This window comes from Globicephala melas, chromosome 1 (assembly GCF_963455315.2).
Source record: "Globicephala melas chromosome 1, mGloMel1.2, whole genome shotgun sequence".
Classification (NCBI taxonomy): Eukaryota; Metazoa; Chordata; class Mammalia; order Artiodactyla; family Delphinidae; genus Globicephala; species Globicephala melas.
The window spans coordinates 185,953,666-185,967,743 of NC_083314.1; the positions used below are offsets into that span (position 1 = coordinate 185,953,666).

At 59.2% G+C, this 14,078-nt stretch overlaps 1 protein-coding gene across 1 annotated transcript in view; it reads right to left on the bottom strand.

Moving 5' to 3' along the window:
* PRDM16 (PR/SET domain 16) overlaps positions 1-14,078 on the bottom strand; it is a 322,309-nt gene that overhangs the window by 26,666 nt on the left and 281,565 nt on the right. The window contains exons 5-8 of the mRNA XM_060284012.1: positions 10,405-10,507; positions 3,912-4,125; positions 1,978-2,125; positions 1,373-1,526 (exon numbers count right to left, since the gene is read on the bottom strand). Of these exons, the coding sequence (XP_060139995.1) occupies positions 1,373-1,526; positions 1,978-2,125; positions 3,912-4,125; positions 10,405-10,507 (619 nt within the window). The remainder of the gene's footprint in view (positions 1-1,372; positions 1,527-1,977; positions 2,126-3,911; positions 4,126-10,404; positions 10,508-14,078) is intronic.

Genomic DNA, 14,078 nt, shown 5'->3' on the forward strand with positions numbered 1-14,078 from the left:
CTCAGTCACCTCTAGCAGGACAGCTGGAAGTTTGGGCTCGAGGCAGTGGGCAGGAGGGGGGCCCAGACTCAGCTATTCAACAAAGGCCCGAGAAGCCAGTCAGCATGGCCTCTCTGGGGCAGGAGTCCAGCCCTATACAAGCCCCAAGTTGGTGAAAACACCCAGAGCCCAGTCTTCCAGCTCCCAGAGTCACCCCTGACACACAATGACGTGCTGGAGCCCAAGAGGCCCCAGGCTGCCCAGTCTGGGCTCAGGAGCCAGGCCCCTTGAGCTGGAATCCGGGCTCTGCCGCCGAGCCTTGAGGGCCTGGTCACTTAACGTTTCCACGCGTTTCCTCCTCTGTCAGTTCCCTTCAGTTGGACATAGTGTGGCCCCTGCTCCGTAAGATTTTGGAAGGATGCTGTGAGGTCATGTGTGTGAAATGACGGCTCAGCACAGTCTCGTGTGGACGATGAGTCAGCGCGACGCTGGTGTGAATGACGAGTCAGTGCTGTGTTGGCATGAACCGTGACTCAGCAAAACCTCGTGTGAAATGAGACTTGGCACAATGCTAGGCAGAGAAGAACCTTCAGTATCTTCCAAACTCCGAGAACCGCGGTCATACCCCCGCGGTGGCCCACCAGAGCCCCAGGCCCAACCCCTGTGACCTCTGGCCCCTCTCTCCCCAAACGCACCCCAACCTCAAGGCCTCCGTGCTCACAGCCCCCTGTCGCGAGCCCTCTCCCCAGGCACCCCCTTGGCTCACCCCCACGCCTCCTCCAGCCCTCTGCTAGGACGCCTCTCGCCCAACAGACCGTCCTGACCTCCCAGCACGTGGCCAGGACAGCACCCACCTGGACACCTGGAGAGCCTCCTGACCCTGCGCTCCCGCCCCCCCGCCATGTGCCTGTCACGGGTGCTGTTATGATCTGGGTGGCTTAGCCTCTGTCTTCTCCACCGGCAGGTAGAGCTCCATGAGGACAGGGGTCCAGATATTTACAGCTGGCCCCGGCTGCCCGGGTCAGGGCAGGCACACAGCCCGCGCTCCCCAAAGGCTGCTGGGGGGTGAACAGCAGAGCCTGGGGGGCAGCAGTGGCACCATCATATACCTGCTGGAGCTCAGGGCAGCACGTGCGTGCGGGGAAGAGGAGGGGAAGTGGATTTCCTCACCACCCACTGCCCACCTCTGGCCACTGGAGGGGCGAGCAAGGGGGAGGAAGCAAGGAGGGCAGCCAGGCCTGGGCTTCTCGCGGCAGAGGTGTCAGCAGCTGCCGCGAGTGTTTTCTGGACAGACGGGGTCTCGCGGGCGGGGAAGAGCCTGGGGTTTTCAAGCCTTGGCCTGACCCCCAAGCGCCCCCACCTCACGGCTGGAAGCCCAGGCTGGGGCACTCACATATGAAAGGTTTGACGGTGCTGTGGATGTGTTTGTGCTGCTTGAGGCCCGAGGACGTGGCGAACGTCTTCCCGCAGTCGGGGCAGGCGTGGGCCCGGGCGCCCACGTGCTGGGAGCGGATGTGCCGCTGCAGGTTGCTGGGGTCCGTGAACACCTGGGGACACAAACACCGGCGAGTTACTCCCCACCTGTTGGTTGCTCCCCTGCGGGCCTGGGTCTGGCCACGGGATGGGGGTCTCCCTGGCTGCTCTGCCCCTGCACTGAGCCTGGCCCAGCGGGTCTCTGCTGCAGCGGTGACCCCCTGCACGGCTTTCAGTGAGCCGTCAGGCCTCCCTTGACTGTGTTTCTTCAACGATAATTCTCGAGAGAACTGTCACCCTGAAGATGCTTGAGACAGGAGCTCAGAAGCGTTCTTAAGCTCCAGTACTTTGACCCATGACAGCCTGTCCTGCCACGTTGGCAGGAACCCTGAGAGGACCCAGGTCTGGCCCCGGGCCCTCCCCCGCTGTGCTACCCAGCCCACTTCCTCTCTTCCCCGAACGACTCAGGGGCCCGTCACCTGCATCTCGACAGTGGGGGCGGGGCCGGGCTCGCAACCACGTTACCTTCACACAGTTTTCACATTCGAAGCGCTTGCCACTGTCGTGGGACATCTGGTGGCGGATGAGGTTGGACTTCCAGTTGAAGGCCTTGGGACACTGGTCACACTTGTATTCTCGCTCCTCTGTGTGGACGATCATGTGCTGCTCCAAGCTGCGCACAGTGGACGGGGGTCACTGTGGGTCCCCCCCCTGCCCGCTGCCCGGGAGGGAAGGGCCCCAGCCCGGCACGGCCTGCTCCCGGCAGCCCCTTGGAGCCCCTGCCACTGTCTCCTGCTCAGAGGGCAGAGTGACGTCTGGCAGCTGGTCTGTCTATCTCCCCCCTGGACAGGGCAAAAGGGGATGGACGGGAAGGCATGGCCTTCCCACGTGGGATGGGGGGGAAGCCAGTGCGTGGACAGAGCTCGGGCCCTCACCCAAGACCACCCCCGAGGCACCCAGCGGCAGGCGGGGTCCCAGCTCAAAACAACTTTCACCTTGACGCTAACCCTGGGCCTAAGAAAAACGGGGTCTGGAGACTTCCAACACTGCCACGAGCCCCAGAGTGGGGACGAGGCCCAGGAGACCCAAGGCCACCCCTCTGAGTGACCTGGGGTTGCTCGCTGAGAGGCTGCCCGCCATGCACACACCATGGAGGTCAGCAGGGAGTGAGGGCCGGCGTTCTCCAAAGGAGATGTGATAGGCGGGGCGGGCACAGCTGCTGGGCGGGGGCGGCTGCACTTGGACGAACCAGCAGCTTGGAGCCCCCTCCTCTCGGGGGACGTCCTGCTTCTCCTCCTGTCCCAGGTGTGACCGTTAATCTTCATGAACAAGGCAGCAATACATCATGGCCCGTTAATTACGGGGCCCAGCCATCCATTTAGATCAGAAACGCCTGGTTCTCGAGCACCCGGCAGATTGTAGCTTTTCCCCTGTTGTTAATTGTGATTTATGTGTTTATGTAAAGAAAACACGGACCCTCTTGAGCGGCGCTTACCGCCAAGGGCCTCAGTCGGGATTTGCCCAAACTCTTATTTTCTCAGTCATCCGTTCAGGGTGGAGGATTTCCCGTCCCCAGGGGGCTGTGACAGGACTGGCATCCAATTCTCCGCAATCCCACAGCCAGTTAGTGACCTGATAGGGTTTTACTCTGACTTTGCAGGGCTGCCCTGGAGGATATTCTCAGAGGCAGAGGAGGGGCGCACATTGGGAAGGTCTTCACTGGTCCCTGGAACACTGGGACTGCCCGGCCTGCTTCTCCCCACATGGGTCCCCGGGGCTCTGCTCCCAGGGGCTAGGGAGGCCACGTCCGGCCATCACACAGCTGGCCTGGCATCTGTGCCCACGTCTGTGAAGTCTCCGGGACAGGTGGGGGGCCCCAGGGGAAGCAGAGGCTGGAGCCTGGGGTGGGGGTGAGGGGACCCCTGGGGGCCCTTTCCTACTCCTGCCCACTGTCTGAGAAGTGTGTCCAAGGGCCAGGCGCTCCAGGAAGCCCCTGGGCCGCATCTCGCAGCCTGGTCCTGGACCTCACCACGGAAGTGGCCCTGGGGCCTCACCCCTGTCTGTCTCCACAACTCGGCCCTGACCCCAGGATGGTGGGGCCAGTGGTGAGTGGCTCGACCTGGTGACTTGCGGCTCCTTCATGGAGGGGGGGCTCTGACCCGGGGCCTGGCCTTTATGGTCAGAACAGTGACCACCAGCGGCCTCCAACCACCAGCTGGCGGGCCTGCTCTGTCCCCAGGGGCGGATGAGCTGGCCAGGGTACCTGCCCCTGAGGTATGTCTCCACCTGTCCTTGGAGCTTTGGGCCTGTCAGCCTGGGCAGGCCTGAGGGGTCAGGGGTGACCTCTGCCCTTCTCAGGGCTTCCTCTGTGCCCCCAGGGCCTGCCGACCCTGCCGTCCTTGACTGGCTCCTGGGGGCGGGGCGGGGCGGGGCAGGGCCGGGGCGGGGCGGGGCGGCACCTGTACTTGGTGGGGAACATCCGCTCGCAGTCCTTGCACTCGTGGGCCTGCCCGTCGGTGCCCCCGCCGCCCAGGCCCTCGGGCTTGAGCTCGTCGGCCAGGCCCTCGTAGAGCACGGCCCCCACCGAGCTGCACGCGTACTTCTTGTGGCGCCGCAGGTCCAGCTTGGACGGGAAGAGTTCGTCACACGCGTCGCAGCGGAACGTGGGGTCCTCTGCGAGGGAGAGAGGGTGGGCGGTGGACGGGCGGCCCTGGACCTGCCCCAGGCCCGCCCCAGGCCCGGGGCTGCAGGGGGTGCCTCCCTCACCGGCTGTGCCCCCTCCCGCATCCTCCCCGCCCTCCTGCTGGACCTGGGAGGGGCTGCCCCGGGGCGGGGGACACGGAGGCGGCAGGGACCTGCGTCGGCCCCACAAGAAACACGGAGAAGCGCTGGGCCCCTCCCCGCGCCTCGGGAGCAGAGAAGGAAGGCTGGCCAAGCGCTTTGTGTATGAATCAGAAGAGAGACGGCACGGCTCCAAAGCGTATCATAAACGATTGTCGTCAAGGTCAAACAAATAAAAGGGAGGCGGCTACTATGAAGTTTACGAGGCAGCATCCTGAGGACCCTGCCAAGCCAAACAGCTCAGAGTGTGAGTCCCCAGGGAAGGACCTCCGGGCCCATCCCCAGCCCGTGGCTGCCCCGGCACAGCTTTTCCCTGCAGCAGGGGTCCCCCTCCCCGCCGAGGACCACCTCGTGTTCCCCGCAGGTCTGAACAGAGAACCTGCACGAAAAGCTCCAGCACAAATGAATCGAAAGGTGTGCTGCCGAGTGGCTGTGTGAACGCGTGTGCGCTCCTTGTGCACGGGTGTGCAGCTGTGTGTGCGCACAGGTGTGCATGTCGGTGAATATCTGAGCACGTCTGCCTCCTTATGAGGACACCTTCGCGTGGATGTGCAGGCATGTTCGTGCATCTGCACTCATGTTTGTGCTGGTGTCATATGTATTCCTGTGCACGTGTGCATGTGTTTCTGTCGCCGCCACAGGTGTGAAAAATGTGTGTGTCCGTATATCTGCACACTTGCGCGCAGGTGCATGCAAGTGTGCCTGAGGGGGCACATCTGCATTTGTGCACGTTTGTGTGTTCCTGTGTGTGATTACTTGCCACACGTGAATGGATGTCTCTGTGCACGCATGTGTGTTATGTGCGCACACGCATATTAAGTATACGAATTCGTTTGCATGATTGACCATGTGTTAAGTGTAATGGGTGTGCATGTGTATACGTGAGTGCGTGCACATCTGTGTGCGAATGTGCACTTGTGTGCCTGTACATGTGTGTGTGAATATGTGTGCATGGGTTTGTGTGTGAATGTGATTGTACTTGTGCGCATGAGTTAGTGTGTTTGTGTGAACCTGGGTGGGTATGTGTGCATTTTTGCACGAGTGTGAGTGTGTGTGTGTGCGCACGTGAACAAGGACCTCTGGGCCTGGCAGTGGGCAAAGCCGTAACCTTGGGCTGGATGCTGACTAAAAGGGCCTGACCCTCAGGGGTGCAGAAGCCAGGGAGGTGGGGGAGATGGGGGCAGGCAGAAGGACCACCACCCACGTCTCAGGACAGGGGGCAGCTCTGCAACCTGGACCTGTGGGCTGGGGGAGGGCGGCGGTAGGGGAGGACTCCTCGAGACTGGAAGCTTCCCTGAGCCTGAGGGCGAAGGTACCGCTCCCGGCGTCTGGCCACACCCGGTGCCCCCACTGGTGGGCACCCAGAGCCCCCCACGCCCAAGGGGGACACTCCTGTGGGATCCATCTCTGAGATGCCCCCGGGCCTTGGATGAAGCCCTTGGACACACACAGAGGCAGCTGTCACCTTCCCTGGGTGACAGGGGAGAGCTGCGGGGAGGAGAGGAGCCCAGGGGACGCGTGTGTGGGGGGACAGGCCAGGCGGGCCCAGCGCTGGTCAGACATAGCCGAGTCCCAGCGGCCTGGCCTGCTCGCCGACAGGAGGCTGCGGTCAAGAAAGTGCTGGAACAAGGAGGGGAAAAGCCAGCTCGTGCTCAGAGTCTGGGGAGCCCAGTTACAACCCCCAGCCCTGCTCTGGGCAGGGGGACCTGAGCTGAACTCAGGGCTTAGAAGGCTCTGCCCCCACCCAGTATCCCAGAAAGGCCGTCCCTGGACCTGCCCCTGACACGTGCTGAGCCACAGAACAGACTGGAAGGAGGCAAGAGGGCCAGCCGGTCCTCTGCAACCACAGAAGCCCAGGACGGAGGGCGGCCGCACCAGTGACCCTCGAGCCAGCGTTTGCGAACACAAGGCCAGCAGGACCCCGGCGTCCCCACCAGCGGGCAGCCCCACTGGGCAGAAGGACTAGGAGGCGGTGGGCTAAGTCAGAAAAGATTCTAAAACGAGGCCCACTGAGGCCCCAGGCCGGTCCCCGGGTGCTGGGGTGGAGCCCCAAACACAGTCCCGAGAGGGGGCCGGTGGGAAAGGAGGACGCACATCACAAACTAGTCACCTGGCAAGTCTGCAAGACGCTGCCTCTAAAACAGCAGGGAGCCTGAACGCTGCTTTCAGGGAAATGGCCGCTGTGACGTGGAGGCGGGGACCCTCCACGTGGCAGGCTCCACCCCGGGAACTTTATACGGTGTCCCCTCCCCCGAGCTCCGCATCAGTCCGCATGCTTTGTCACTGGTAAATGGAGGAGGCCGGGGGAGGCTGCCTGCCTCCCCCCGGGGCACCTAGAGGGGAGGTGGCAGAGCTGTGTTCGTGGAGCCGTCGCTCTGCTGGGTGCCCGGGGCAGGCGGTTGAGTCCCAGCTTCCCGCTGAGGGTATAAGAAAGGCACCCATGTGGCGTGCGTGTGGGCACGCGCTGTCATCCACCCGCCCCCGCAGGCCTTCCCTGTCCTTAGGAACATGGATTCCTTTCCACTGGGTCTGAGTACCAAGAACACCATTTTAGAACAGAACCGGATGCATAGACCCCGCAAAACTGCTCTCGTGGGCTTGTTCGGACTTCCTGGGCCGGAATGAGGCTGAGGGGGGCCCCCTCCCACCAGCATCAAGATGAAGTTAGAAATGCCAGTTTGTATCTTACTCTTTCTGGACCCACCTAAGAACAGTCACCAAAGTTGAAATTTGCAAACCAAGACAAGAAGAAGGGCCAGCCCCGCCCGTTCATAGCCCCACCCACCCATAGCCCCGCCCACCCATAGCCCCACCCATCCATAGCACTGACCAACTTATGTTTCCAGTTTGGATCTGGACTTTGGATTTACAATGAAAATTCAGCCTGTTTCTCACTCTGAAGGCATTTGAGGGCGTCCTGGAGGCAGTGGAACCAGCCGTGGAGGGCACCCTCTCCTCCATTGCCCTCATCCCATCACCAGCCCAAGTTTGCTCCTGTCCAAGGACAGAGCCGAGGACAGGACACGTCCAAGTCTCGCTCACCTGTGCCATGGTGTGCACAGGTGTCCCAACGACTTCCACGCAGGTAAAGTTGACATTGAGTACACACCCAGGGCAAGCTGGACGGGGCAAGAAGGATGTGCCCAGTCCACGTGGTTTTCACTTTCCCAGCATAAGCAACTCCATTTTAAAGAAATACTAGAGTATGTTACACTCGGGTTCCATTATGTTTATTGTGTTGTATTGCTGTATTATGTTATATTATGCCTGTCTCATGCTTTATACCCAATACAATGCAGCCTCTTGATCTTTTTTGGAGAGGGGGGAAAAGTTAATAAATTTGAGCCTTTCTCAAAAGAAAGGCATATTTGAAAGGAAACGATTTTCTTTATTTTCTCCCAAGGGCAAGAAGTTCTCCTGAAAGAGAAATCTTTCCCCTCTCCATTGAAAGAGTAAAAACAAAATAAGAAGTCCCTGGAACTAATGAATCTGAAAGTGGCTTCCCTCGGCTCTGAATCACTTGTAGGTAAATGGGAACTGAATTTCTTTACAAAGGGGCAGCTTTGAAAGAGCATTGCCAGTCCCAGGTCTGCAGGACTGGGGCTGTTTCCCCCAGCGAACTGGCAAAGCGGCCCCCACCCCCATTTCTTCCATGATACCTGGACGTTGTCCTGGCAGAGCCCCTGCCCCCAACAAGAGCACGCAGAACTGTGATTCAGAACTGAAGTCTCTTCATCTAAATCTGGGGAGGCCGTGGACCGGGGCTGAAGCTCTGTCTTCTACCCAAACCAAAGTAAACCAAGGCCATGGCGGCCTCATGTTCTGTTTGTCAAGTCTCAGCCTCACGTCTATCTGAAGTTCTATCAGCAACTTTTCAAGGCAAAGCAGGAATGTAGCAGGAAAATACATCAGTGCCTAATGGCTTCAGGGAGCCCAGGGGGACACAATTATGTGGCATCTGCATGCTAAGCTACCAGCCTGGAGGCTCAAAAGCCCTCAAGAGCACACTCCAAATTCCTGCCGCGATAAGGGGCCGCTGCATTTAGCTGGGGCTGGGATAAAAGATTTTTTATGATAATTATCTTAGTCAGGAACATTTTTACATTCTCTTTCTGTGTGATTCAGAGTTAACTGGGTGCAGGGGGGTGCAGGGGGGTGCGGGGGGGACTGTTGAGAAGTGAAGGAGTGATCTTGACAGCAAAGGGTATAGAGAGTCAAATATTTGATGTGGGACTATTATGTGCCGAAAGCAATTAGCCCACAAACGTCTGGTAAATTATTAGGAAAATGTAGACCCAGGTTATTGAAGATCGGGCGTTGGTAGGGGGACAGGAATCAAGGTTTTTAAAACCTTTTGGAAGAAAGACATGTCATCATACAAACGAAACCCCACCACCGGCCGCACTCCTTGGGTTAGGCAGATTTATCTCTCTGCCTTCTTGTGCATTAGGTAAGATTCACAGGTCTTTTCAACAATTATCTTAAGTAAAGTGAGACCACCCCTCTGCTACCCAGAGCTCAGCCATTCTTTTCTCCATGGCCTAATTAAAACCAAAGTCTAGAGGAGAGCATGCGTAGGGCCGTCTTGCAGAATTGTCCTTCTGTGGAGATAGCCTTTGGAACAACTCACGGGCACACAGTGCTGCCCCACAAAGGTGGGCCACACTCGGGACCACAAAGGTCGCTCTGCTTCCTGCTAATTCCAACGCCCAGCTCCCTAGCCCAGCCAAGCGCACCCCCGGGCCATGACATTGGAGCAGTTCCTTAGAGAAACTTGCAGTAAGTGGCATTAATCATTAACCCCTGGAGTGTTTGGAGGGGAGGGGAAGAAAGACAGGAAGGGAAAGACCAACCTCCCCCCTTTCTCTAGCAGGAATGGAATCCTGAGCTCCGGAGATGGCCAGAAGGAGAGGCTGCCTGTCTGCTCATTGCTGGGGTCTCATTCAAAGAAGAGACACGGTCTACTCAGCAGCTGCGCTTAGGGAGTTAACGGACCAGCTGGTACTCCGCTGCCAATGCAGCGTCCTCCAACCGGACTTTTCCTCAGCGGCTTAAAAACGATTCCAGAATCCCAAGGCTTAGCAACGTGGATGAAGGAAAAGAAATCTGGATTTCAGAAATCCGAGCTTATACGAGACTGTGATTTTCTCAAGCGTCCTCTGAGATGTGCCTGAGCATGGATGAACAAGGAAGGGAAGTATGTCTACTGGACAAACGCCAAGTGACCAACCGAGAGGAAAGGACATTTGGGACACTTCCCGCAGTCCCGCTGAAAGAGCTCAGTGGCCACCGTACCACCAAGGAGCCCACCGAAGCCCTAAATTTTCCCTCTCACCACATAAACTTTCCCTTAACCTGTCTCTGGGACTTTTTGCTTTTAACTGCAGATGGGCGTTACTTTCAAAGACACTTATGGCATCAGTGCCCTCTCTTAAATGAGACCGAAACTTTCCCCTGGCACAGACTCTGGAGGCAAAGGTTTCCAAGCCGCAAAATGGTTTTGTTTGTTTTTAAGTCATGTAGAGAACAGGCAATGCTGCTGCTGCTAATACTAATTATGCAGTTTTTTAAAAAATCGCCTAGGACTCTACCACTGCAGAGCTGTAACCTAGGACTCTACCGCTACAGAGCTGTAACCTAGGACTCTACCACAGCAGAGCTGTAACCTAGGACTCTACCGCTGCAGAGCTGTAACCTAGGACTCTACCGCTGCAGAGCTGTAACCTAGGACTCTACCGCTGCAGAGCTGTAACCTAGGACTCTACCGCTGCAGAGCTGTAACCTAGGACTCTACCGCTGCAGAGCTGTAACCTAGGACTCTACCGCTGCAGAGCTGTAACCTAGGACTCTACCACTGCAGAGCTGTAAGGCGGCAGGACACCCATCCACACGCACTGTCTGAAGTCGTCTCGAATTCAGGGTGTGGCCCATGTAACCCAAGGAAGGAGAAAGCAAAGCGCTTAGGTTGAGAAGTTGTTAGGAAGAGGCTGGTTCTCTCATTTGGGGTCCGGGTGGTGGGCCTTGGGCAGCAGCCGGGGGACCCCCGGCCCCTGTCACGTGGCCCCAAGTGATGGGAGCTCCAGGCCTCTGCTCCTGTGGGTGGGGGCTTACCATCCAGGCTGGGGGGCACCGTCCCCAGGGAGTATGAGCCTTCTTTCACGTGGACCAGTAGCTCTTCTCCTGGCTCAATGTCCTTAATGACTTTATAATAAATCTATGACGGAGAAACCAGGGAGAAAGCGTCAGCATTGGCGGCCTTGCTGCTTTAAAAGACACATCGCGCACACCCAGCCCGCACGCCACTGACACTGCTCCCTGGGGGGGCTGGCCCGCTGGCCACTTGACCTGCCTTCTAATTGCTGCTAAGAGGTTCCCCTTTGGAACTTGACAGAACACACGCAGAAGGACTAGAGTCTATTTTTAACTTGTTTGACCCAGATTTTGGATATTGGTAAAAGGGGTGCAAAAGGAAATAGGTGAGGATTAGCTCCAAAGTTCCCAAGCAGGGCGAGTCCTAGAGGGAAATATTAGGAAAAGTGGATCTTTTCATCAGGAGTGGAGCCTGGGCTGATTCCCGGGTTCCTCTTGTCAGTATGTATGTAAGACACCCTTTGCCGTCTGGGGGTGGGGCGGGGTCTTCAGGGGGCTCGAGAGTGAATTTGGATGTTTATGAAAGTGACTATGAACACAGACGGAGGCCCGATCAGCAGGGGTGAGTCTCAGGTGAGTGTGGACGCCATCTGTGCCTGCCGCAAGCTCGGTGCCAGCGGCCGTTGGCGGTCTGAGATGGGAGACACCTCTGAAAACAGAGATGGGTCGGGTGGGGCTCAGGGTAGAGTCTGCAGCCTGGAGCAAGCTCTGAGGGACGTCCAGCCTCAGTACTCCGAGCAGCCCCGTACCCTGCCAAGGTGTCCCCTGAAAAAAACACCGTCTGCATGGGAGGTGGCAGCCACGATCTGGAGAACCCCAGCGACTCAGAAGGGCAGCATGACAGGGACCATCGGGGATGGAGCCCAGGGACCAGGCTTCAACAGCCTGGGGGGCTTTGGGAGAGGATGGGGCCTTCCTTGCCTTTGCCAGACCCTACCTGGGAGCCCCTTCCCTCCCTGGGGACCAGGGACACAGCTCCCCTGCGTGGGGGCACCCTCTCCTCACGTGAGCAGGGCTGACAGCAGGAGCCCTGCATCTTAGATGGCAGGCAGCAGAGTACATTACTCTCAGGCCAGTCCACTTCCTAGCATGCTGGCACGTGGTGGTTGGGTCTTTCTTCAGATACCAGTAACCAGGGAGCTTCCAGGAGCCCAAAAGCTCGGCCACAGGACTGGCCGGGGGGCCAGAGAAGGACCCGAGACGAAGTCCCTCTGCCCTGGGAGACCTGGGGGCTGAGGCTTCTCCAGGCCATTTCCATCCGAGGTCCCACAGCACCACCCTCCCCATGGAGGACATGGCGGTTAGGTGTCAGGCCAGGCTTCCCAGAAGCAGCTGGCCTGATTGTGGCCCCAGGGACTGAGCTGGGCACCGGCCTGCCGGTCTTCCTCCCCCCGCCCCCGGGTCCCGCCCTGGGGAAACATCTGGAAGGCTGAGCTTCCTCATCTCTGGTGGGGCCCCTTTCCCCCTTTCCCCCCTCTCCCCAGGCCACGTCCAGCTTGGACGCCCTCACAGCCAGTCTCGACTAACTGCAGAATGACACCAATGTGCTGTCAAAGGGACAGCAGAGCCACACCGCGTCCCCAAACGCCCAGCCTAACACTTGGACTGCGGAACTGCACCCAGTGGAAGAGTATGCGCATGCGCAGATGGCTTACCAATGTGCAGCGTTCCTTTCCCTGCGCTCGTTAGGAATTTCATTTCGCAACTATTCCCTGGCACGTCGCTAAAATAATGATGACTAGAAACTGTACCATATTACCTTCTGTAATTAAATCAATTGTTATTAAGCTCCCAGTTTTGTATTATTGTACCTAAAAATTACACAGTGGCTGAATCATTGTTTTAAAAAATCAGACTCGAGTCACTGTATTTTAAAATCGGACCCAGAGTGAACCCCACGTTTCAACAAAGCTCGGAGGAGCCCCTGAGCCATCCCGGGGAGGTGAGTCAGGTTTTATTAATACATGGGAACAATCGCACTTTCATCCCGGCTGCGGAGAGTAAGCGCATCCAGCAAGTGCAGGCTTAATGCGCCCGCGGGCCGCTGAGTTCCCGCGCGCAGGCTGGGGCGGGCCCGGCGGCGCGGTGTCTTCTCGAGGGTCCCCGTTAGAGGGCAATGTGGACCCGCCCGCAGCATCTTTCCCGGCCGCTCCGCCCGCCCCCCCCGCCCCCCACCCCGCGCCAGCCCGCTAGCGCCAGGGACGCGCGAGACCGGCGGTGCTCTCAGACCCGGTCCCGGCTCTGCGGCGGCCGCATCCTCCCGCGGCCGGATGCTGGGCTCGTGCTCCAGCTGGGCTGCCGGGGCTGGCGCGGCCCGCCTCCCTCCTCCGCCTCCCCCTCCGACCCCCTCTGTGGGCCACCCAGCCTTCCAGGACCCCCACCCCACCCCACCTCTCCGAGGGCCCTCGGACCCCCAGAACCCCGCCCACCCCTCACTGGGAGGCTGCCCGGGTCCCCTCCCCCCCACCCCTCCCAGCTCTGAGGGCTGCACTACCTCCTGCCCCCTCTTCCCACGCCCCACCCCGCTCCGACCTCCTCGGAGGCCGCCTGGCCTCGGGGGGAACCGACCCTCCCCAGTCGCCGCCGGAGGGTCTAGCGCGCTGGCCGTGGGATGCAGTTTTGTGCGCAGTGGGCACCCCCGCCCCGGCCTGGGACCCTCGGGGCAGCCCGGGCACCTAGCAGGGGCCGCCTCGACTTTGAACCGCAGTCGGAATTAAGCGCTGTTAGCGCTGATCGCAGAGCCTGGGGCGGGGCTGGGGGCGTGGGCGTCCCCGACCTGCCTCCACCTTGAGGACGGGGCGCGGCGGCGAACCGGAGACCACTCGAACTTCCCCAAGCTCAGCCGGTCCGCCTTTGCCAAGGGCGCCCGGTGCGCGGGCCGCCCTGGTCCACACGAAGGCCGCCAGTGCTTTTACGACCCGTTCGCAGTGGCACCAAGGTCTTATCAGCCAGACGCGCAGAGAAAGACCCGGTTCCTGGTCTGCGGGGTCGGGTGCCTTCCCGGGACAAAGTCCGGGCTTAGGTGGGACTGAGGCCTGGGCAGTCTCCTGGCTTACAGGGTGCAATCACAAATTGCACATTGACTGCACCGGCAGGCCCCTTCCGTGCGAGGCCCGCAATAAATTATGATTGCAACCCCTTCAACATTCCTAAAGTCGGTTTATAACCTGCCTTTCATTGTATGCCCCTCCGTGGGTCATACTCAGACCCCAGGGCCAAGTGGGCATCACGGACGGGCTGAGTCCTAAGGCTTTGCACAAGAGGGAAGACAGAAGCCTGTTCTCCAGGGAAGAAGGAGCCCTGGCCTCGGATGCCCTTTCGTTCCCAGGCTCAGCGCAGACCTGCCTTTGTCGGCATCTGAGTACCCAGGCCTGTCTCTAACAGCAGCAGCCCTGACACTGTTTAAACTCGCCTCAGTCCTTGGACTGTGTAGCAAGGCAGAGCTGGAATTTTCTCTCTGGTTTCAGGATCTGAGGGCGGGGGCCGTGGGGGGGGGAACCCACAGCAACAGCTGAGTTTACTAGCGCCAATAAATGTCTGCTCTAAACGGCTTTAAAAAATAACAATGCCAAACAGACCTGATCCCAAGTTAAGTCCTTGTTCAGCATTTCAGTTCTCTTTGGAACAGCGAGACC